The 23,252-nt window shown below is 48.4% G+C and overlaps 2 protein-coding genes across 9 annotated transcripts in view; both read left to right on the top strand.

Annotated features, from left to right (window-relative positions):
- RAPGEF5 (Rap guanine nucleotide exchange factor 5) overlaps nucleotides 1–8,593 on the top strand; it is a 274,179-nt gene extending 265,586 nt beyond the window's left edge. For all 8 annotated transcript variants that reach the window (XM_021063441.1, XM_005656686.2, XM_005656685.2 and 5 more), the window contains 2 exons: nucleotides 1,111–1,165; nucleotides 4,507–8,593. In XM_021063441.1, the coding sequence (XP_020919100.1) occupies nucleotides 1,111–1,165; nucleotides 4,507–4,625 (174 nt within the window). In that variant the 3' untranslated portion in view covers nucleotides 4,626–8,593. The remainder of the gene's footprint in view (nucleotides 1–1,110; nucleotides 1,166–4,506) is intronic.
- Nucleotides 14,429–21,298, top strand: LOC100518800 (protein Mpv17). Its single transcript, XM_021063439.1, is given in 2 exon segments — nucleotides 14,429–15,732; nucleotides 15,734–21,298. Coding segments are annotated over 2 exon segments (447 nt in total). The 5' UTR covers nucleotides 14,429–15,472; the 3' UTR covers nucleotides 15,921–21,298.

Here is a 23,252-nt window from a genome sequence, read left to right as displayed (position 1 = left end):
TGTGTTTCTCTGTCTACCTTATTTTACTTAGCACAGTGCCCTCCCAAGTCCATCCAAGTTTTTGCAAATGGCAAGATATCATTCTTTTTTATGGCTGAGTGGTATTCCATTGTGAATATACCACATCTTCTTTATCTTTTAACAGACCCTTAGGTTGTTCCTTCCATTTCTTGGCAATTGTAAATAATGCTGCCGTGAACATTGGAGTGTATATACTTTTTCAAATTGGTGTTTTCATTTTTTTCATCTGTGTACCAGGGAATAGAATTGCTAGGTCATGTGGTAGTTCTGTTTTTAGTTTTTTGAGAGTCTTTGTACTGTTTTCCACAGTGGTTGTACCAATTTACATTCCCATGAATGTACAAAGGCTCCTCCCTTTTTTCCACATCCTTACCAGCATTTGTTATTTGTATTTTTCTTGATGATAGCCATTCTGAGAGATGTGAGGTGATATCTCATTGTCGTTTTGATTTGCATTTCACTGATGATTAATGATGCTGAACATCTTTTTGTATATCTATTGGCTATCTTCATATCATCTTTGGAAAAAAATGTCTGTTCAGGTCTTCTGCCTCCACCTTTTTTTTTTGGCTTCACCCACAGCATGTGGAATTTCCTGGGCCAGGGATTGAACCCTGCACCACCATAGAGATAATGCCAGATCCTTAACCCACTGCACCATAGCAGGGACTCCCTGCTCATTTTTTAATCAGGTTATTTGTTTTTCTTGAGGTTGAGTTGTATGAGCTCTTTATGTATTTTGCATACTAACCCCTTATCCATCATATCTTATCCATCATATCATTTTTGCAAATATTTTCTCGCATTCTGTAAATTGTTCTGTGCTGCATTTCTCTACAATGTGTTTTTCCATCCCTCGGTTACAATCTATACAGTTGGAAGTGAGAACCACTATTTCTGCAGACAAAGTCTGAAATTCTTTTATAATCCAAACTGAGTGTAATCCATTCAAGTTTGGTCCAGCACCAAATATAACTCTTCTGTTTACACCCCAGACTATTAAACTGTCCAGCCGGCCTTACACCACTGCTACCTCAGCACCACCCCAAAGGACTCCTCCATTGATGTGTTTCCTCTTTTGCCTTCCAGCACATGATTGCAGATACTGTCCGAACCCTGAGACACTGCAGGACTAACCAGTTTGGTGAGTAATTAAAGTTAGGTATGGAATGTTAATTTACCATACACTGGTACAGACTGTGGCCATATCCAAGTGATTTGGTGGTTAAAAAAAAAATTAAATAGATCATAAAATATAATATGCACATCATACGTGTATCCTGTATTCTCTATGTTTCATCATGGCATGTTTAGGATTCGGAATAGACAAGAAATGGCAGCTTTTTACCCTCTCCTGGCAGGAAGTTTACACTTACAGAGTGACTTCAGTGATCAGAAACGCCCACTGCCCCCACCCAGATGGTCTTGTTAGCTTGCCACTGGCTCAGAATGACCCATGGGTTTATCCAGGTGACTCTGCCCATAACCTCCTTGCTTAGAGCCTTCCTGGAATAGGAATATAGTTTGTAAAAGTGTCTAAAGCAGCCTTCCAGAATCTTTGCTCCTCTCCAACAAAAACTTCCTGCCTGGTGCTGCCTTTCACTGAAAAGGTATTTTTCTGAGCACGTTTGTAGACTCCCCACTGAGATGAATGTATGTAGGAATATTTGTTCCTTTTTAAATCTCAGGAATAATTTACGCCATGTTTAAATAATGTTAAAACGTTGCAGGAAGGAAGGAAATCAACTGTATTGAGTTCAAGGAGCTTTCATATGGGCCATGGGGTCCTGACACTAGTGCTGATAAGTGGAGATGACTGACCCCCTGGGTGCAGAGCAGAAAACCAAGCTCTCCGAGAGGCTGGGAGAGGCTGGCACATCCAGACCAAGACCCTGGCTGCTTGGCCTGTGCCCTTCCCTTTGCCTCATACAGACTCTGTTGGTATAAAGAGCAGTTAAAAAACAAAGCAAAACAGAGAGTTCAGTAATTTTAAATCAATTGAAGTGACCACTAAGTAAAACCTACTTTAAAGTGATACATCCTCATTGTAAGCCAGTTTTTTTTTCCTGCATCAAAGTAACCATCAAAATCCCACTTTCTTAGGAAAATGCTGCTAACAATTTGGTACATATTCTCAAAATTTTTCTTTCTGTGCGTGCCGGTCTTGGGTAACAATATTGTCCTCCGACCGTGCAACTGAACTTCCTGTGGATTAAAAGTTTCTGTTTGAAAGAATTATAAATACGGGACCTAATTTTCTAAGTAGTCACATTGTCAAATACCAATTGGTACGCTTCTATAATTCTCCATTAACTACCCAAGGACAGTGCAATTAGAATAGAAATAGCAATGACATTGTTATGGAGATTGATTCAAATATACAAGGATAGTGTTGCTGATGAGTAGTGGGTGTGTATTCTCTTTTGCTTCCCAAGTGCCTATGGGTACTCAGCTAATTCTGAGACATCAGTCTCACTTACCAAGGGATTCTGGTCCATATACTCTGCAAGTTGGGCAGGAAGTTTATACTGCGCGGCTGGCCTTGACCCTGCTCTTGAACCTCCCATCACCAGAGAGTAAGTCGGCATAGCACAAAGCAAAAGAAAATTTAAGTTAACTATTAGGCCATTTTGTGTTTTGTATTTATATATCTTTAAAAATCAAGTCTTTAAAAATCTGGGCTCGGATCTGGCATCTGGCATTCCTGTGGCTGTGGCATAGGCTGGCAGCTGTAGCTCCAGTTTGATCCCTAGCCTGGGAACCTCCATATGCCGAGGATGCAACCCTAAAAAGCAAAAAAAAAAAAAAAAAAAAAAAAAAAAAAAAATCAAGTTTGGGAGTGATCTATCTAAATTCATTTCGACAGTTTATAGAGGCAGGGTTAACCAAGGTCAGCATGTGGGATAAAATAATGTTAATCAAGCCACTTATAAGTGTTATGCAAGTGTCACTTGTCATGGCTGAAAGCATTCATCCTGCCGTTGTTGTTGTTGTTGCTGCTGCTTATTAGGGCCAGTCCCTCGGCATATGGAGGTTCCCAGGCTAGGGGTCGAATCAGAGCTGTAGCCGCCTGCCTATATCACAGCCACAGCAACTCGGGATCCGAGTCATATTTGCAACCTGCACCACAGTTTATGGCAACACTGGATCCTTAACCCACTGAGCGAGAACAGAGATTGAACCCACATCTTCATGGATCCTAGTCGGGGTCGTTAACCACTGAGCCATGAAGGGAACTCCATCCTGCCGTCTTTTAAAGGCTGGAAAGTTAACAAAATTATCTTGGTAGCATGTTTTTTTTTCCAAACCAAACAAGGAAGATGGTAAAAACTTTAACTCCTGGTGCTTTTACCTGTTGAAACCAGGGAGCCTTGTTTCCACTAAATCTAAGACTTAACAAGCCACCTATGACGTACACGCCTTAAATTATTTCCTCGTAAGAAATGGATTTTCACCAAGGGGGAAAAAATGTCTGCATTAAAATGCTCAGCCTCCTGGGGGCCCCTTCCTTCTGCTGAAACTGAGCTTCAGCTTCACACCTACTTCTCCATCTGAAATCATTGCAGGAAGTCACAAGACGCAAGGTTACCTTGTCTCATTGGAGCGGCTTAGCCTGTCTGCTCACGCCTCCTGGAGGTTTTTGTTTGGTTTTGACTCTGGGACATGGGCTTGCCCATGGTCCAGGCTACTTTATCTATCTCTGCTTCCTTATCAGAGTGGGCACCAGCCTGGCGCATAGGAGTTCACAGGGCACCAAAGTCTCTTGTGAAACCTTTAACAGCCCTGCGTTTGGGTGTAGGAACCTCGTTGCCTTGTCCTGCGCTGGGTAGACGTTAGCCCATCCACATGCTTGGTGAACCTGCTTTGCCTGTTAACTGTACTTCTGCTCACTTCTGGGGTAGCTGTTCATTCCACGGTTCCCTTCATTTCTTTTTCCCCAAAATAAGGACTCCAAAAGATTATACCAAATCTTGAAAAAAGCAAAACAAACAAAAATACTGTGTCTGTGCAGTCCCCAGATTAGCAATGATTTCTGACATTTCCAGCCTGTGAAAGCCACTGAAAGGGGCCATTGCTGTGACAGGCTGCGGAGCGTGGGAGCTGAGACCCTGGGCTCGGGGGCCCACGACCTGGGTCCCTGTCCTGCTCTGCCACCTGCTTGCTATGTCTGTGCTGTTTCTCATTCTGTGAAGGGGATAATGACATCATCACTAAATCCTCTGTCACGTTAGGAGAAGGTGCTCTATCATCATGGGTAAAACAACTATCTACCTGGTCTAATGACCTGACCTGAGGAATCTAGTCTGAGCTAAAAGGCAGCTCTGTGACTGGGATAAAGATACCTCCTCTGGGATCCTGACTGCTGAGAGTCTACCTTTTGGATTTACTCTCAGCCTCAGGTGGTATTTTTTTGGTTTTTAAAAATAGCGTTATTGCTCTTGTGAGCTTGACTGTCATTTTCTTCCACCCCCCGCCCCCAAATAGGAGGTGACATGTCTCCCAAAGAGCACCAAGAGTTAAAATCCTATGTCCATCACCTGTACATCATTGACAGCCAGCAGGCCCTGTTCGAGCTCTCGCACCGGATCGAGCCTCGGGTGTGATCCCCGCCGCCTCACCCCCGCCACCCCTGGAACTGCAGCCCCGGGAGTCATGGTGCTGGCAGTGCCAAGCACATGGCTTTCCTGCGAGAGAAGAAGTTGCTGAGTTTTATCAGTGTCTCGGGACTGCACGGGAAAGCCAGCCAGAACGGGCTCAGGGAGTGACACCAGCCGCCAGAGACAGGGAGAGGCTGCTCTTGGAAGGAGAAGGCAGAAGGAGAGGCAGAAGCTTTCTCGAAACAGGGAAGTCCAGTTTCTTAGGTTCACCTTGTTGAGCCAATCCAGTTTTCACTTTGAGATGTGCTATGCCAGCCTCAGGCCAAGAGACTGTCTTGGGTGATACAGGGACCACACATCTCAGTGAGCCGCAGAGCCTGGCGGGAGACGACTCGTTCTAGGCTGCAAAGAAGGAGCTTGTTTGAACACCCAAAGAAGTGATGACATCTCTAGGTTTCCAGGGAGACTGACTGCGCTCAGTCTTTACGCACTCTGCCATCACCCAAAGCCGCTCGTGTCTAGGGAGTTAGTGAGGGATGGGCCCCTGGCCTCCGTGCTCTGCTCCACAGAGAGAAATGTCAGGGCATGCATTTCTTTGCATCCACAATCACTTAGTGATGTCTGCTTGCAGGTGCAACTCGTGTCTGCACAACTCATTTATAGCTGTAGGCAAGTTAGATTAAGTTGCTTTGCCAATGTGGAAAAACTATCCTCTTTAAGAAATTGACTTGCCTAATTTATGGGGATTTTTTTTTACAAGTGCAAGCAGGCTCTCATTTCTCCTTGGGCACAATATGATTTTTGAAAAAAAGCACAGTGCCTGACACATTGTGGACACTCTGTTTGCGGAGATGACAGAGTGACAGAGGTCTGCCTTCTTGGGCCTGGCGATGCCCTGTGTTTTGCATGCCTCTGGCAGCCTCGAGCCCCTACTCTGGAATGAGAACCGCCAGTACAGGGAGGTTAAGTGGGATTTGATGTGTGAGGCACTTCGTACTCCCCGGAGAAGAACAAGGGATTAAGATAGTGGTGATTGCCTGTCGTTCAGCAAATGAAAAGTGCCCCCACATATCCAACTGTTTCATTTACCTTTGCCGCTTAAAAATCCTATAGTCCACCTCCCAACCAAGAACAGGGAAGCTTTCTATAATTTGCCTTTTTTTCTTCTAAGTCTCAGAGGCTTTTAAGTCTCTTTGTATTCCCATTTTTACAAGTTGGGCTCCTCCAGTAAATGAGACCTCTTGCTGTCCTCAGAAACCGGTTAGGGGATCTCCCTCAACTTTCAAATGAACAAAAAAGCCTATGGGATACAATAATGAAATCGACCCCTGCCAGCCAGATCCTTGTCACTGTGCTAAAATACAAGGACCCTGCTTCACATATTAGATCCATTGATTTTCCACACGTGTGACCCTGGTGCCCTTCTTGCCACCCGTGCCCGGTACTCTGCTTGGTGCCCGGACAGAACTGCTTCCCTTTGTCTCATCAGCACCTCATTACTGAGATGCACCTGAGGCTTTCTGTCACCTTTCTAGCAGTGCTGTTTCCTGGGCTCCAGCTTGCAAGATCACTGGAAGGAACCCCCAGGAGCACATTTGGGGTAGGACTTTGAAAGCGACTCATTCTGTCTCCAGCCCTGAAGATTAACAGGGCTTTATAGAGAGCCACCATCCCAAGCTGGTCCACTCAGAGAAATGCCCCGGGCTGCTGGGAATGGACTGGGACCTTTTGGAGATCAGAGCCATCAGAATCGGGAAGAAGAGGCTTCTCTCTCGGCTCAAACACTGGAAAAGCTCCCCCTTGGCAATTAATGAGGATGGCATGGGCTTACAGCACCAAGAGGGTGTTCTGGTCTTTTCTCTGTGCTACAGAGTAGCATTTGGCCATCCTCCTCATATAAGGCCATTTTTGATGTCTCTGTGTCGTACGGTTTAAATTGTTACATTAGATCAGCATTGCTCCAACTAAAACAATTTCACTTGCTCCAGTGAACTATTTCAGCATAGCACCTGCTGCTTGGACCGCAACTGAGATATGTACATGGCCGGACGAGCCCCCACGTCCATCCCACACATCCAGCCTGAGTGCATTTCGAGGGTTGGTCAGGGTACCGTGTGTGGTACAGGTGGAAACAGTCTGGGGAGAAGACGGTGCTTGTCCATGCTTCCTCCAGCTGTGGTCACATGGCTCTCTGGGCAGCAAAAAGAAAAGGATTTTGTTGACTTTAGAAGGGCTTTTCCATCCCCTGTGTCCTGAAAATCATAATCTTTGAATCTTCCTGAAATCTAACCACTATCTCCAGGAGTTTCCCAGGCAGCCGCTCTCAGAAATTTCAGAAGCACTGAGAGGACCGAAATCTGAAATTGCAGAATTCAAGGCAGAATTGCGGGAAGCATATTTAGCTCAACATGAGGAAGCTCTTTCTAATGAGTCTGTGTAAGTGAACAGGCTGCACGGGAAAAGCAGGGTCACTGTCAACAGGGATGGGCCACAGTCCGTCTCCAAATTCCTGCCAACGCCTGTTTAGAATAGGTTGTGTCCAGGCCGGAAGGGTGGCCTGGAAGACGTCTGAGCTCCTTTCCAGCTCTGTTAGAGTTTCACGATCACACAAAATCGCCCTTCACTCTGAACAGTCCCCTCTCATCTGCCACCTTCGCCAGCGAGGGTGCCTGGGCACTTCTGAGTGGGTTCTTTTTGCTGAAGCTCAGCTCTCATATGGCCCTGTGGGTCTCTGGATTTGTCACTGTTCCTCCACACCAGCCCTGCTTAGAGGCTAGCACAGGACAGGTTCATATAGGCAAAAGTAGAACCTTTCCAAAAATTAAATTTTTTTTTTCCATTCACATTTTCAGATGCTCCAAAGACTACAGTGTTTTAAATTGACTCTTTGTTATAATCTGTACAGTTGCCACGTGGTTGCCATGATAAATATTATGGCCTGCGTTCACTTTATTCTAGTATCTGTTTAGAATAAACTCATTTTCCTAGACCTCTGTCCACGAGCAAATTGGATGGAGTATACATTCAATTCAGAAGCATGAAGACAAAGACCCGCCCCTCCCAGTGTGTAGGAAGATGTGATGATGGACAGGCACCTTCAAGGCAGGAGAAGTGGCCACGTGATAGAGAAGGTGCCGGTGGCCTTTGATCCCTGGAGCCATCCCAGGACCCCAGCCGCACCATGTTGTTGTAACCATCACACCACAAATCCCAAGTGTCCCTAAAAGGCGCAACTAACACACACCTCTCGGGAACTAGGCAGAAACAGTCTAATGGGGAAGGTCAGGTCCACTGCAGCGGTCTCATTTCTTTTAAATGCTTCAAAGACGTGTCCTTAAAATTTCAGCCTGCTTACGAATGCGTGAGCCGTTATGCTTAAAACTAGTAGGGGGATAAAAGTTTTTAAAAATTGCCAAAAAGTTAGATGAAAATGTACTACTGTATAAAGCCAAGCTGTATATACTAAACATTTTTTAGCAGAGTAATATTTATTTGCATAGCCTATTTATTGTATTCGTACTACACTGTTCTTAAATACTGGGATGAAATCAGTGACCGGAGGCAAGGACTCTCGCCTTTTAAGATACCATTAACTAGGACTGCTGTGACACTGTCCGCTTGCGTTAACAGTTAGAAGATAGAAAACCCACCATCAGGGTGTCTACCTAACTTCTCAGGGACTACACTTCGTAGTTTTCCACCATTAGAAGAGCTGGTAAATATGAAACATTTGTGGAATTACCAGAATCGCCATTCACAGTATTTTCTTTCTCAGTTTTTCATGCTTTCCGCTTCTGTATATATGACCGTGCTGGGTATTTATCAAAGCTAGTAAGCAATAATTTATATGTAAAAATGGCCAAGCAATATAAGGTGAAAACTTATATAAGTCACTGCTACTTTATCTTGTATTTTCAAGTTTTTTTTTTTTTTTTAAAAACTGCTTTTCCAAATATAAGATTATGTTAAAGATACGCTTTGTGCTTCATAGCCTCGTTTTTTTTGCTTTCTAGGGCCGCACCCGAGGCATATGGAAGTTCCCAGGCTAGGGGTCAAATCGGAGTTCTAGCCAATGGCCTACACCACAGCCACAGCAACGCTGGATCGGAGCCGTGTCCGTGACCTACACCACTGAGTGAGACCAGAGGTCAAACCCACATCCTCATGGATACCAGTCAGGTTCAAAACTGGCTGAGCAACAATGGGAACTCCAGTGCCTCAGAGCTTCATGCTTTGCCTGTGCTGTTTGGGGGCCCCATAGCCTGTGTCCTGGCAATATTCTGCTCAAAAGTTTGGAACCCAGAAAACATTTGCCCTCTGAATGTGCTGTAGCATGATGAGATTCTCAGGCAGCCCCTAAGTAGGCGGCCAGCACGTTACCTGATGTTGGCAGTGGCACCAGTATTCTCATCTTCTGGGATCTGGAGAGTCCCCTCACCCCACTCACGTAGGGCCAGGCGCCCTCCCTTCCTGACCAGCCTGGACACAGGGAAGCTCCAGGCCCCCGGGGTGATGCCCTGGGCCTGGACGGGTGGCTGCACACGAGCTGCAGTAGGAGGAGGAAGCAGAGGGTCGGTGACGATGGGCAAGAATGGAAAGAAGAGGCTTGTGGGCATCGGGGGCCTACTGTCCAAAATCTTCGCCCCTCCCTCCGGAAGCTTTCTTCATCCTGCCCGTGGATGTCAAGCTTGGCATTTGGTGTGTGGCGCTCCCTCCCTGCAAGAGCATTTGGTAGCTCACTGTGTTGTCCACATTCTCTCTGTCCAGTGAAAAAGGGGGAGAAGTGACCTTTGTGGTTTGGAAACTGAGGCCTTGAGGGAGCCCGTGGCCACCGTGCCTCCTCTCCTATGAGACCCACAGTGCTCCAGGTAAAGCTGTGTCCATCCACCAGGGTCTCCAGCTTGTGAAGGATGTGTAAGCTGAGTGAGAAATAAAAATAAAACATCATCTTTAGAAGCCACTGAGATTGGATGGCAGAGGGTGGGGAGTGGGTGGGTTGTAACCTGAGCAGGAATTTCACCTAGGCTGACTGATACAACCTCTGGGACACATCTTTCTCTCTCTCTCTTTTTTTTTTTTTTTTTTTTTTTTGCTTTTTAGGGCTGCACCCATGGCATATGGAAGTTTCTAGACTAGGGGTTGAATGGGAGCTGCACCTACTGGCCTACACCACGGCCACAGCACTGCAGGATCCTTAACCCATTGAGTGAGACCAGGGATTAAACCCGAATCTTCATGGGTCCTAGTCAGATTTGTTTCCACTGACACTGAGCCACAACGGGAACTCCCTCTTTCTTTCTTTCTTTTTTTTTTTGTTTTTTGTTTTTTGTTTTTTAGGACCCCACCCAGGGCATATGGAAGTTCCCAGGCTAAAGGTCAAATCGGAGCTGCAGCTGCCAGCCTTTATCACAGCCACAGCAACGCCGGATCCTTAATCCACAGAGTGAGGCCAGGGATCAAACCCATGTCTTCATGGATACTAGTCGGGTTCATTACTGCTGAGCCGTGACGGGAATTCCTGGGACACATTTATCTTAATAAACATCTCTTCCTCTCACTCTTTATATGGGTGATAGTATTGACTTTGCACAATACCTAATGGGATGAAAGCAGCTGCTGCCCACATCCATGCCTCGCATTTATATGGGAAAAGGTACAAAAGAGCAGGTGATTTCCTTGGGTTCTTGATCACCGGGAAGGAGCACTTCTGTGAAACAAGGGAAGATGGGAAGAGAGAGCATGGGGGGCGTTGCCTGTAAGACAGACACTGGGGAGCAGAGAGGCCCACTGACCTTGACCACACTGTCCTGGCCCCAGCATCGCTACATCTCTGGGCACAGGCCTGGATCGGAGCAGTGCTGGAGAGCAGGGGAGGACGGCAGTCCTGGGCTCCTGCAGGGGAAGGGAACAGAGAGGGAAGGGACCTTCCCATTGCTTGGGATGCTTGGAGGTTTGCTTCACTGGGCTTATGCCCACTGGAAAGACGAAGGCTCCCACATACTCGGGAGCTGGTTCTTGTTCAAATGAGCAAGCCTCAAAATGGACTCTCTGGTCCTGGCCCTGGTGCACTGGCTACAAAATCAGATTTCAGGAGTTCCTGTTATGGCTCAGCAGGTTAAAGGCCCAACATGGTCTCTGTGAGAATATGAGTTCAATCTCTGGCCTTGATCAGTGGGTTAAGGATCCAGCGTTGCTGTAAGCTGTAGTGTAGGTTGCAGACGTGGCTTAGATCTGGTCTTGTATTGGCTGTGGTATAGGCCAGCAGCTGTAGCTCCGATTCAACCCCTAGCCTGAGAACTGCCATATGCCGCAGGTGCAGACCTAGAAAGACAAAAATTAAAATAACAACAACAACAACAAACAAATCACAAGCTCAGCTTTCAGAGAGGAGGAGAGCTCCAGGTCGGGTCCAGTTCTTTGAATTCTTCTGGATCCCCAGTGAGCCACCTGTGTTTTTGTTTTCCATTTACTACTTCAAGCAAATGAAATTCCTAAAATTTTAAACTTGCCGATGTCCTTCTGGAAAGCATGTTCCTGAAGGCAGCAGAAACGCCTCTCCCTAACCCTAATCCTAACCCTAGCCCTAACCAAGAAGCAGCCACTCCCTTTCCCAGCACCAGAAAATCTCTCTAATGAGGGGGGTGCACACAGTGAAGAGGGAGGGGTGCAGAGGGCAGGTTCTCTGAACAAGCTGAGACCCCCACCCCCACCACACTCTGAACTGGGCAAGGCTCTGCTTCTCTTATGGTGACTTGGTGTCACCATGTGACTCCCCAGCCCTGCTGTGTCCACACTGATGCACCCCCTCCCTCGGGCTGGGGGGTCTTCTGGGGTTGGGTTCCCTAGGGTCAGCTTCCAGGAGGTTTCTGCCCCGAGGTCACGTCACTTCCCACCATGGCCTCTGCAGCCACCTCCAGAGTCCTTGCTCTGCCCCGGCCTGGAGGGGAGGAAACATCCAGGTCCCCCTCACAGGGCACTTGTAAAGCCAGGGCAGTGGGCAGTGGGAACTCTTCCAAGCCTTTCCTGCTGCCCAACCCCACCGTGTCCGTGTCTATGTCCTGCTGAAACCTCACCATTTGCACAGCTTCCCAAAGGGCTGGGGTTTTTTCCCCTACAGAGAAGAACAAGCCCCTGCTGTGGACTGCACCCCCCACCCCCCCGCCTCTGCCAATATCTCAGGCTGTCTCTAACATCCCCAGATTTCACCGTGGAAGTGGAGATGCTGAAAAAGCCAGGCGCTCCTGACAGGACTTTCCTTCCCTCAGGAAGACCCTGAAAGCAGTGTCAGTCCTGGAGCCCTGCCCACCTGAGATACAACCCCGGGAAGTGGTACCGAACCCCCCCTCTCCCTAGGGCCCCTGCCTGCTCTTGGAAGTTAGAGGTTCCCAAACTGTGTGTGTGTGTGCTTAGAGGGTTAGAGGCTGTAATCTCTTAGTTAGAACTTGAGTGAAAACAGTCACATTCTGAGAAAATCCCTGCAGTGGTCCCCTCAGTCCTAGGAGTCCTGATTGACGAAAACCAAGCAAACCCACACAAAGAGAGCGGGACGTTCCCAAACCAATGAGCCCATGGGGGCAAATTCAAGGCAGTGGCAAGATCTTTCCCACGTTCTGCAGCATCAGTGGCTCTCTGGTGTCCCCAAACGGTAAGTCCCTTTCTCCTGGAGGACCTGTGATGCCTCTACTGGCCAAGTCCGAACCATGGAAACTATCTTGGTTCCTCATGTCCAGCAACCCTTGCTCATCGAGTTCTCCACCAGCGTCTCCGTCCCCACTTTGCCCGCATGAGTCGTACTCATCACTCATTACAGTGACCCTTACGTAGGCTTCCTCCCTTTGGTCTAAATCACTCCCCCCCAATTTTTTTTTCTTTTCCTTTTTTTCCTAAAACACAGAGCTGATCGTGTTCGTCCTAGCTCAGAATCCTTGGTAGCACCTTCCAGGCTATCGATAGAACTAAACCTCAGTAGCACACAAATTTTCCACGTTCTGGCTGCTCCTTACTATCCAGGCCAGAGAGATGGGGAAGAGGTCGCCAGGAGACTTGTCATTTTGTCCTCCCCCCCCCCCTTTTCTTTTGTTCTTTTGCCTTTTCTAGGGCCGCTCCTGTGGCATATGGAGGTTCCCAGGCTAGGGGTCTAATCTGAGCTGTAGCCACTGGCCTACACCAGAGCAACACGGGATCCAAGCCACCTGTGACCCACACCACAGCTCATGGCAACACCGGATCCTTAACCCACTGAGCAAGGCCAGGGACAAAACCCACAACCTCATGGTTCCTAGTGGGATTCATTAACTGCTGAGCCACAGCGGGAACTCCCTGTTCCCCCTTTAAACCGCTATTCTACTCAGGGAGATTCATGGATTCCAACTAATAAAAATGCCAGTGGAGAAGTTCTTGCTGTGGCACAGCAGGATTGGCGGTGTCTCTGCTGCCCTGGGAAGCACGTTAGATCCCCTGCCAGCACAGGGGGTTAAGGATCTGGCATTGCCACAGCTTTGGTGGAGATCGCAACTGCAGCTTGGATCTGATTCCTGGCCCGGGAACTCCATATGCCACGAGGTGGCCCAACAGAGAGAGAAAAAAAAAATGCCAATCACAAATAACATGCACTAAACATTTGCTACTTAAATAAGTATGTGAGAATTACATGCACTTTTCAAACTGAAGCCATCAGTGTGGTGAAGCCAGATTGGTGAGGATGCAGAACCAGCTGGGGTTGGGCGGGGTGTCTAACTGAATTTTCACAGGCCCCTGGAATTGCCTTAAGGACCAGGAGCTCTTCCCTCCTCAAGATGTGCAGAGGTAAACCCAACGGGCAATTCATTCGTCAGATGAGGGCTCTTGGGGAGGACCTTTCCCTTCCTCCCAGCCCCTGACTGTTAAGAGGACTGGTGCAGCCTGTGATCGCTAGAGATAACTGGTTTTGTTTCGTTTCAGGAAGTGACTTGGCCGCTGTGGGAAATAAGAACTGTTCATGGTCCTTTGTATTCCCTTGACCCCGGCTGGGCCTCAGCTGGAAGGGAAAGGCAGTGGGAGGGGGCGGAAAGGAGCGCCGCGCCCCTTCCCCGTCCTGTGCCCCTGCTGACTTCACAGTCCTTGCAGAGATGAAGGCCTGCCCTCAACTGCCAAATAAGCCCCTGGAGTCGAGGCAGCAGGGCCTGCTTCCGAGTACTCAGCCGGCTGCTGCCTCCCCAGGGGGATCTGCATCCTCCCAGCTGTCACTGTATTCCGGGCTCCTGCCACCTGGCCCGACCCTGCCTTCCCTCCCAGGCCCCCTGCCCAGTCTGGCCAGGCCCTCCACCCAACCGGGGAACTCGCTGTGCCCAGGAACCCTTCCTTACCTGCCACATAAGGCTCGTCCACTCCCAAGCCCTCCTGGAGAGCTCTCATCCCACACCCAACCCCCTAATCCCTGTCTGAACTCCTAGGCAGAGCCTACCCGTTAACTCTCTGAGGAGCCCCCCTGCACCGTCTCTCCACCCATCCTGCCTGGAGGTAAAGACAAGGGTTAACGGCATAGCCCCTCAGGTCAGGCTGCCAGGTTTCTATCAGGCTCAGGCCCTGAAGAGCTGGGAAAACAGGTGAAAGTTTCCACCACAATCTTAGCTGCTATTTCTCTGCCTCAGAAATTGGGGGTTCTGGAGTTCCCATTGTGGTTCAGTGGTTAACGAACCTGACTAGTATCCATGAGGATGCAGGTTCGATCCCTGGCCTCCCTCAGTGGGTTAAGGATCCAGCGTTGCTGTGGCTCTGACGTAGGCTGACAGCTACAGCTCTGATTGGACCCCTAGCCTGGGAACCTCCATATGCCGCCGGTGTGGCCCTAAAAGGACAAAAAAAAGACAAAAAAAAAAAGAAAGAAAATGGGGGTTCTTATACCTCTTCCTTCATAAGATTGCATAAGAAATGAAATGCACATACAAGGCTTAATACAACGCCTAGTACAGAGTAGACACTTAAATGGTACCTTCTCTGATGATAAGTCCTGGATGCATGCTGGAAGATTTGCATCCACATTGCTTTTTAAAAATTTATTTTAAACATTTTTAAAATGTTTGCTTACTTAGTTTTTGTTTTATTGAAGTGTAGTTGATTTACAGTGTTGTGTCAGTTTCAGGTACACTCACTCACACGTACATGTGACTCACTTACATGTATTCATCTATTCTCTTCCAGATTCTTTTCCCTTCCAAGTTATTACAAGATACTGAGGGCAGTTCCCTGTGCTGTACCCATAGGTCCCTGGTGGACTCACATTTCTACTCTGCTGTAGGGAATTAACTTCTCTTCTCTGTTCTCTTGATTGTCTAACAAGGTAAGGAGCCACATCTTGGCCTCTGGGCAGTTGGGTGAATGAAACAGACAATGCAGGCAGGCCTCCCCTGTCCGAGCTTAAGTGAGACACCAGTGTGACACTGCCTTCCAGAGCTCCACGTGCTCTGCAAACACTGGGACAAAGCCCTAAGTGTTTGCTGATTGATCCGAATAAAGATGTCTGATAGAGCCTGCAAACTGGGGCACTGCTAATAGGAAGAAGCAAGGCTGAGCAGACCTGGGGCCTGCTCATGAGCTCTCTGAGGGCTCCCTGGAGCTCCCAGGAGGGCTGTGCCTTCACCTTACTTCACCCCTTCCCCTCTTGTCCTCTGCTGGGACAGCAGACCTGAGAGCCAGCAGCTCCCCTCACAAGCTGTAGGCTTCCTGGCAGCAACACAGAAGCATCCTGATTCTGACATGAGACAGATGCTCACTGCTCTGGAGTCGTGTCTTTGGTGGCTGGGGAACATTCTCTCTGGTTTCATTTTTATTTAATTAAAGAATGGTTGCAGGGTTTGAGTTCCTGCCCAGGAAGCATGGCACTTTGTCCAGCATACCAGAGGGCTCTGACTGCTCACCCATGGAAAGTACAGGTCTTGACCCCTGGGTCCCTGATGGGCTGTGGCTTTGTGGGCCCTATAGTTGGAGGCTGGTACAAGGTTTCGGACTGGCTCATCCCTCGCGCCACCAAGGTGGATGCACTAAAGATGTTGCTACTGGATCAGGGGGTGGGGGTGGGGTTTACCCCGTGTTTTCTAGGCTGTTTCCTCTCACTGGTAGGGACACTGAATGGACTGTTACCGGGACAATTGGGCCAAACTCCAGCGGGATTATCCTGATGCCTTCATCACCAACTACTACCTCTGGCCTGCTGCGCAGTTAGCCAACTTCTGCCTGGTCCCTCTTCATTGCAGGTTGGCTGTTGTCCAGTGCGTTGCTGTTATCTGGAACTCCTTCCTCTCCTGGAAGGCCCATCGGCTCTAAGCCTGCTACCTCCCTCCATCATTTCTGTCTTGCAGTCATACAGCTTGACCCTGGGAGGGTCAGACCACCTCCTTAAAGTGGGTGCATCGGTTTTCACAGGGTTTGGTGGCTGGGCAGAACTTAATGGAGGTAGTGCTCTGAAGTGGCCCATTTCACTCTCAAATGTAACCTGACTCCTGTGAAATCACAAAACCTTTGTAATGGTTTTATATCCACTGCATAGTAGGCAGTCCATAAATATTTATTGAACTATATGGTTTTGTCAACTTTAGTTTATACCCATATCCCAGTAAATGTCACTCATTCCCACTTTTCATGGACACATCTGTTTTCCTAACTCTTCCCAGCCCTAGTACAGATCTAGTTTTGGAGGGACCACCCCTGTGAACCCTTTATATGCTTACGAAATAGATAATCTAGAACCTGCAGAAACAATAAGACCCAGCAAAGAACTACTGGGAGCCACATTTTCTAGAGCTTGGAAAGAAGCCTGGAGACCACCAAGCTCAATCTGCTTTTACAGATGAGGACACTGAGGCCCGTAGAAGTGAGGCGACCTGTCCATGCTGAGTTAGTGGCAGCGTAGAAACTTGAACCCATGAGGTACAGTCCAAATGTCTGTATACTCCCCAAGTTCATACGGTGAAATCCTAATGCCCAAGGTTATGGTATTAGGAGGTGGGGCCTTTGGGAAGTGGTTCTGTCAGGAGGGCTGAACCCTCATGGAATCGGGATGCTTACAAAAGAGGCTACATGAGCACATGGCAAGAAGGTGCCATCTCTGAGCCAGAAAGCCTGTCCTCACCAGACACCAAACCCAGTGGCACCATGATCTTGGACTTCCCAGGTGCCAGAACTGTAAGAAATAAATCTTTGTTGCTTATGGGGGAAAAAAAAAAAAAGGAATGCTTGATTGATTGATTGATTTTTATTTACTTATTTTTTTGCTTTTTAAGGCCGCATTCACTGCATATGGAGGTTCCCAGACTAGGGGTTCAGTTGGAGGTATAGGCTCTTGAAACAGACTTTTGAAGGTGCTCCCAGACTTTCAATTCAAATTTTCCATGATACAGCCAGAGACAAACTTTATCCATTATGGGAAATAACTTCTTACCGTTTACCTTCAGAACAATGTTGTGAAAAAGGAATTTTCATCTAAAGTGCTCAGCTCAGCGCAGGGTCCACGTTAGATGCTTGATGAGTATTTGTTGACTGAAGGACTCTGCCGCTGGTGGGACCAAAATGTGAGACATTAGCGCCATCTGGTGGGCATGTGCCGGTCCTGCACAGCCTAAAAATCTCAGTTGTAAATGTATGTTCTTCAGGCCTTGGTTAAATCTAAGGACACAATGGGGCACTGTTGTGAGAGGCACTGCCTTGGCTCCTCGGCCTTTCTGGGCCACGTCCCAGTGGGTTCTTGTTTTCTGTTTTTACAATACAATGCAGAGTTGTGTTGGGGTTTGTTGTTGTTTTAATACAGAAATCAAAGGAATGAGAAAGGAGTCGAACTGGAGAATGTTGACATTTGAAGGGGTCAGGCAGGTAATGTCATCTTCTGTCTCTTAAGGGGATAAGGAGGGTGAGGGCCAGGACGGCGGGCCAGGATGCGGGATGGACCAGGCAGGTGCTCACTCCTACCTGCTCCTTGCCACTGACTCTCAATAGAAGGTGAAAAGCCCCAAACAAGGCTTACAGGGCACCTCTGGATCAGACCCCTTCTCCTGTTCCCAGCCTCTCCTCTGGGCACTGCTCCCCATCTCCTTCCCACTTCCCAGGAAACACACTCCACTCCAGCCGAGCTCAACCTTTCAGGCCTCTCGGTTCCCTAGCCTGAAGACAATTCATTCCACAGCCGAGAACCGAGTGGGCTCTCCCAGCGCCAGGCGGCGCTGTGCTCCACGCGGGGCTGCATCCCTGAACCAGACCCACGTTCTGCTTCCTACGCGTGCGTGGTTCCCTGAATGAGGCCGCCCGCCTGCCGCTCCCCACTGCTCCTGGCTAAGCAACTCTCACACTCCAGCCTTAGCACCTGCAGGGAAGCTGCCCAGCCCCTCCCGCTGGCATGGATTGGCTTCTGCTGGGAGCCTCAGATGCCCCAGGTTTACCCCCAGGTAACTCAGAGGCCCAGGTAAAGGACTTAAATCAGGGTTCAGTGATGCTGCAGGGGGAGATGCTTTGGCTTCCTCAGAACCCCCCTAGCCCGCCCCCCACCCCACGAGCTCTGCCGGTTTCAGGTCCCCGTGAGGGTGATGGGGACGGCTGATGATCTCCTGGAGCCGGGGTGGGGCCAGGGAGGTCGCCTGCAGTGATTCCAGCACATTCCTAACAGCTGTCGGAGGACTGCTAAGGTGATCCAGGTCAGCCCACCTGAGGTCTGTGCCAGCAGCAACCAGTACAGGGGTCCCAGGACTGTTGTGGTCTCTGCACACAGGTGGAAAAAGAATTTTCCGGATTCAAAGACAGGTCTAGAAAGGACAAGTTTATTGAGGCAAGAGACACTGTTAACACAGCTGGCCGAATTCCTGATATTCAGGAAGAGCATATCCTGCGCACATGGTCGTGTGTTTATATAGCCCAGAGACAAAGGAGTGCCAGGAGAGGTTTTGCCATTCACCTGTTGACCTGCTGATTGGTTGGGGAGGAATGGGGTCTTCTGATACAATTGCTGCTTGGTTGGGGAAGGATGGTGTCTTGGGATATACTTGCTGCTTGGTTGGGGGCGTATATTGCCCCATAGGGGTGGGTAAGGAGGAAGCCACTTACCTTTCCTAGTAGGAGGCAGGAAGGAGTAGGCCAGGTTGCTGGGGTGAGGCGGTCCTTATGAACATTGAACAATTACAGTGAGACAGAATGATAAGGGTCTGGTAATTCTTATCTCAGCCAGAGGGTTTTTGCGTTTTATCTTTTTGGAGAGGCTTTAGGAACCACCACTGTGACATTCTCCCTCGCAGCTCAGAACACCATCCCCAATTCAAGGGAGACCCTGAGAGGCGTTGGCTGAACCCCCACTCAAAAGGACACCCTCGTTGATTGGGGGTGCTGAGAATCTGTCCTCTGCTCCACCTCCATTTCCCCCCCCCCACTACCACTGTCACCCCAACAGTCCCACCAGAGCTAATTACTTAGGCCACAGATCTCAGGAAGCTGACTCCATGGCTAAGCAACCCTGCTTTCCCGGTCATATAAGCATCTGGAACATTCCCAGATGTGGCCTCAGTAGGCAGCCTGCAGATTGGGGCAGGGTGTGGGGGGGAGGTGGGGGTGGACAAGGACAAAATGCAAAGACAAGGCTTCATTTCCTTCTCTCCCTGCCTTCTCCTCTTTCCCACAAAGAGCCTTGAGGGCAGATCCAGAAGGAAAAGAAGGGCAAGTTACTCCTTTGCCCCCGCCTCCGCTGGGCTCCTTTGTTCGTTCTCTGGCACAGGCAGTGTTGGGGCTGCAGCTCCTCTAGAAAGGCCAGAATCACAATGCCGGGATCAGCCAACAGCCCTAGAGGAACCTGAGTTTTCCATTGTGCATTGAAATTTCCATTTGCCTGGGGCTGAGTTTCTCCATAGACTCAAAGAGATCAACAAAGGCAGGGGACAAAGCACAAACACGGCCTGGAAGCCAAAAGGCGCCCATAAAGATGGAAACAAATGGGCATTTCAGGGCACGCAGGCAGTGGCTGTGGGGCAGTGCCCCTTCTCTGACTGGCAGTGCCTGGCCACCGGGACTCCTAACAGTCTTGCTGTTTTGGTGATGCCAGGTTGTTTCAGACCCACGGCTTGACTGTTTCGGGGTGGGAGTGGGGAGGATTGTCAGAACAAAGGCTCCCTCAGGATGACAAATATGGCACCTCCTGTATTTCCTGCTCTGGTTCTTAGCCCACCTGATGCGGAGGCTCTCTTTCTTAGTAGAGTTTTTTTTCCTTTTCTTTTCAGAGAAGTTCCCAATCTTAGATTTTCATTGTCGTTGTTGTTTTATGGTACAAATCCCAGCAATTCAGAGCTCCTTAGCATCTTAAGTTAGATGTTTAAAAACAGTCTAGCTTTGGAGTTCCCTGGCAGCCTAGTGGCTAAGGATTCAGAGTTGTCGCTGCTGTGGCTCGGGTTCAAAATCCCTGGCCCTAGAACTTTTGTACGCCATGGGTGCAGCCCCCCAATGCCCCCAAAATATCCAGTTTTCTCCCTTTATTTTCTCTGCTATTTGGTTTATTTCACTCCGTGTTCCAGTAGAAAGATAACCGGAGTGTAAATCAGGAAGGAGGGACCAGGAGTTCTGGTCCCCGCCCCATATTCTTCCTGGAACTGTGACTTTGGGCAAGTCATTTGCCCTCTCTGAACCCAGTTTGGTCACATTCTGTAATGGTGTAGAATCCCTGGGAGGGAGGCAGCACGGCTTGTTTAGGTCACTGTGTCATCCTGTCACCACTGTTCTGGTTCCCTGTTGGAGAGTTCATTATTTATGCATTCATTCACTCATTCATCAAATATCTCATTATGCAGGAATCCCAACAGGCATGAAGGTGCAGAAATGAACCAGACCTGGTCCCTGCCCATGAACAGGTGTGGTGGAAAGAGCTCTGAGGGGCACAGCCAGGTGCCAGTGCTGCTTAGCTTTGCAAGCTTAGCTAAGTTGTGACAACTTCTCTGAGCCTTACTTTTCTCATTTGTGTGGGGGGTTATTGGACAGGGTGACCAGCCATCCCAGTTTGCCTGAGGCTGGGGAGTTTTCCTGGGACACAGGACTTTCAGAGCTAAAATCTAGAAAGTTCCGGGCAACCTGGGGTGAGTAGGTCACCTCAAGGAGAGATGAATTGAAATGACACATAGGTAGGGCCTCGCTGAGTGCCCGGCATCTAGTGGCTGCTGTATCGATGCAACCCTTCTGGGGTCCATGCGTGCAGATCAGACACACAGCCACCCCATCACGTGATAAAGGGAAAAGAAAAGATGCAAATGAAGAAGTACATTAGAGCTAAGGCAGCACGTGGGAGAGCAGGACTGCTGAGAGGAGCCAGGGGAGGTGGCAGAGGGCAGGAGCTCGAGGCAGGGTGTTGCAGGGTTGGTAGATCTGATAGGTGAGGGTGAGGACTGGGCAGGTGCAGCCTATGCTTGAAATGTCTGTAAATTCACACAAGCCGAACAGCCTAGAGCTCTTAAAGGGTGTTCTGTGTGGCTAGAACCAAACAGAGGAGATGCTAAAGGTAAGTTTGATTCCTATCCAAAGGCCCCCTGTGCGATTCCGAAAATCTTCAGCATCATTTCGAAAGTTTCCAATCACTTTTGCTGGGGCATCCTTCTCTGAAAAAAAGGTTGAGGAGTTCCCATCATGGCTCAGTGGTTAACAAACCCGACTAGCATCCATGAGGACGTGGGTTCGATCCATGGCCTCGCTCAGTGGATTAAGGATCTGGTGTTGCCGTGAGCTGTAGTGTAGGTTGCAGATGTAGCTCAGATCCGAGTTGATGTGGCTGTGGTATAGGCTGGCGGCTGCGTCTCTGATTCTGATTCGATCCCAAGCCTGGGAACCTCCATATACTGCGGGTGTGGACCTAAAAGACAAAACAAAACAAAGAAACTGATTTTTTTTTTCTTTTTCTTTTTCTTTTTCTTTTTTTTTTTTTTTTTTTTAGTCTTTTTGCCTTTTCTAGGGCCGCTCCTGGGGCATATGGAGATTCCCAGGCTAGGGATCTAATCGGAGCTGTAGCCACCAGCCTACGCCAGAGCCACAGCAACGAGTAATCGAGGAGTATTGTAGTCCTATTTTCTCCTGTTTTCAAAAGAAAGTAAACTATTTTTGTGAGTTCCTGAACACTGAATAGGCCTTAGGCATGCTGTCTGTGGTGCCCAAAAGATAAGCCAGCCCTGGAAGCCAGCCCTGCTCTAGGGAAGCTGAGTTCTGGCAAGTCCCTGCTGAGCCTGGAGCGCCATCTGGTGGCTCATATGTTCACATGCTCACATGCTTCTGCCCTGCGGAGATCAATTACTCTGTAAAAGCTTCATTTAGACATTCCAGATCAGACACAGTGCCTCTCACTGCTGCCTGGCCCATCTCCAGATGGTCCTGGATGCTGGGTTTTGAGGCTGTCTGATTGGCAGGCAGCCAAAGCGAGACCTCAAGAGCACAGTGAGAGCCCGCTAGTGCCTTCAAATCCGCTAATAGTCAACAGTTTAATTTTTTCATCTAACAGATTATTTAATGCAGTAGTAGTTTTCAATATTTTCATGCTTGAGGCAATCCACTGAATGGGGGTATAAGTGGACACCAGTTTAGGAAAGCAAGTTTTAAATCCTAAAAAAAAGTTTTACAATATCCCCTCCGTATTTCTTGCTTTCTTTTCCACTGGGATTCCTTCCGATATGCAGGACCAGGTTTTTCTGCATTTGATGATTGGCCAGGCTTTCTTTGTAGCCAACTTGAAGTGACCTCATACAGACTGTCACCTGTTCTCTTTTGCAACTTGAGATCCACTCACCTGAGCATGCCCACATCACCAGAGTGGGCACATCTTCAGAGAAAGGTGTCAGAGTAGAGTCCACTGTGTATCCTGTGGTATAGACTGGCCAGCAGCCACTGGGGTAATGTCATCTGCTTCCTAAAGCTGGGATTCAGAAGCTTTTCTTCTCAAAGATATGTAATTATGGAATAAGTTTAATAAGGAGTTCCTGTTGTGGCTCAGTGCTAACGAACCCGACTGGTATCCATGAGGATGTGGGTTCAATCCCTGGCCTTACCCAGCTGGTTACAAATCTGATGTTGCTGTGGCTGTGGTGTAGGCCAGCAGCTGTAGCTCTGATTTGACCCCTAGCCTGGGAACCTCCATACGCTGCAGGCGTGACCCTAAAAAGATAAAAAAAAAAAAGTTTAATAATAATTATCACTATACACATTTTTATGGGTTGGACTGTTATCTCTACAAATGCATCATTGAGTCTTAACCCCTAGGACCTCAGAATGTGATCTTGTTTGGAAATAGGATCACTGAAGATGTCATTAGTTAAGGTGAGGTCATGCTCTAGCAGGATGGGGCCCCTAACTCAATACCCTTATGAGAAGTTCAGACAACTCTCATGTCCTTTTTTTATGTACTTTGATTCATAGAGGGAAGATGTTGTGAAGACACAAGGAGAAGACAGCTATCCACAAGCCAAGGAGAGAAGCCTAAAGTAGACCTCAGAATTATGTATAATTTTATGTATAATTAAATTATATGCATATTTTGCTTTTCAGGGCTGCTCCTGTGGCACATGGAAGTTCCCAGCTCAGACTGGAGCTGCAGCTGCCGGCCTACACCACAGCCATGGCAGCACCAGATCTGAGCCGTATCTGTGACCACACCACAGCTCA

This window comes from Sus scrofa, chromosome 9 (assembly GCF_000003025.6).
Source record: "Sus scrofa isolate TJ Tabasco breed Duroc chromosome 9, Sscrofa11.1, whole genome shotgun sequence".
Lineage (NCBI taxonomy): Eukaryota > Metazoa > Chordata > Mammalia > Artiodactyla > Suidae > Sus > Sus scrofa.
Note: the sequence above shows the minus strand (reverse complement) of the source record. Positions and strands in the feature narration are given on the sequence as shown.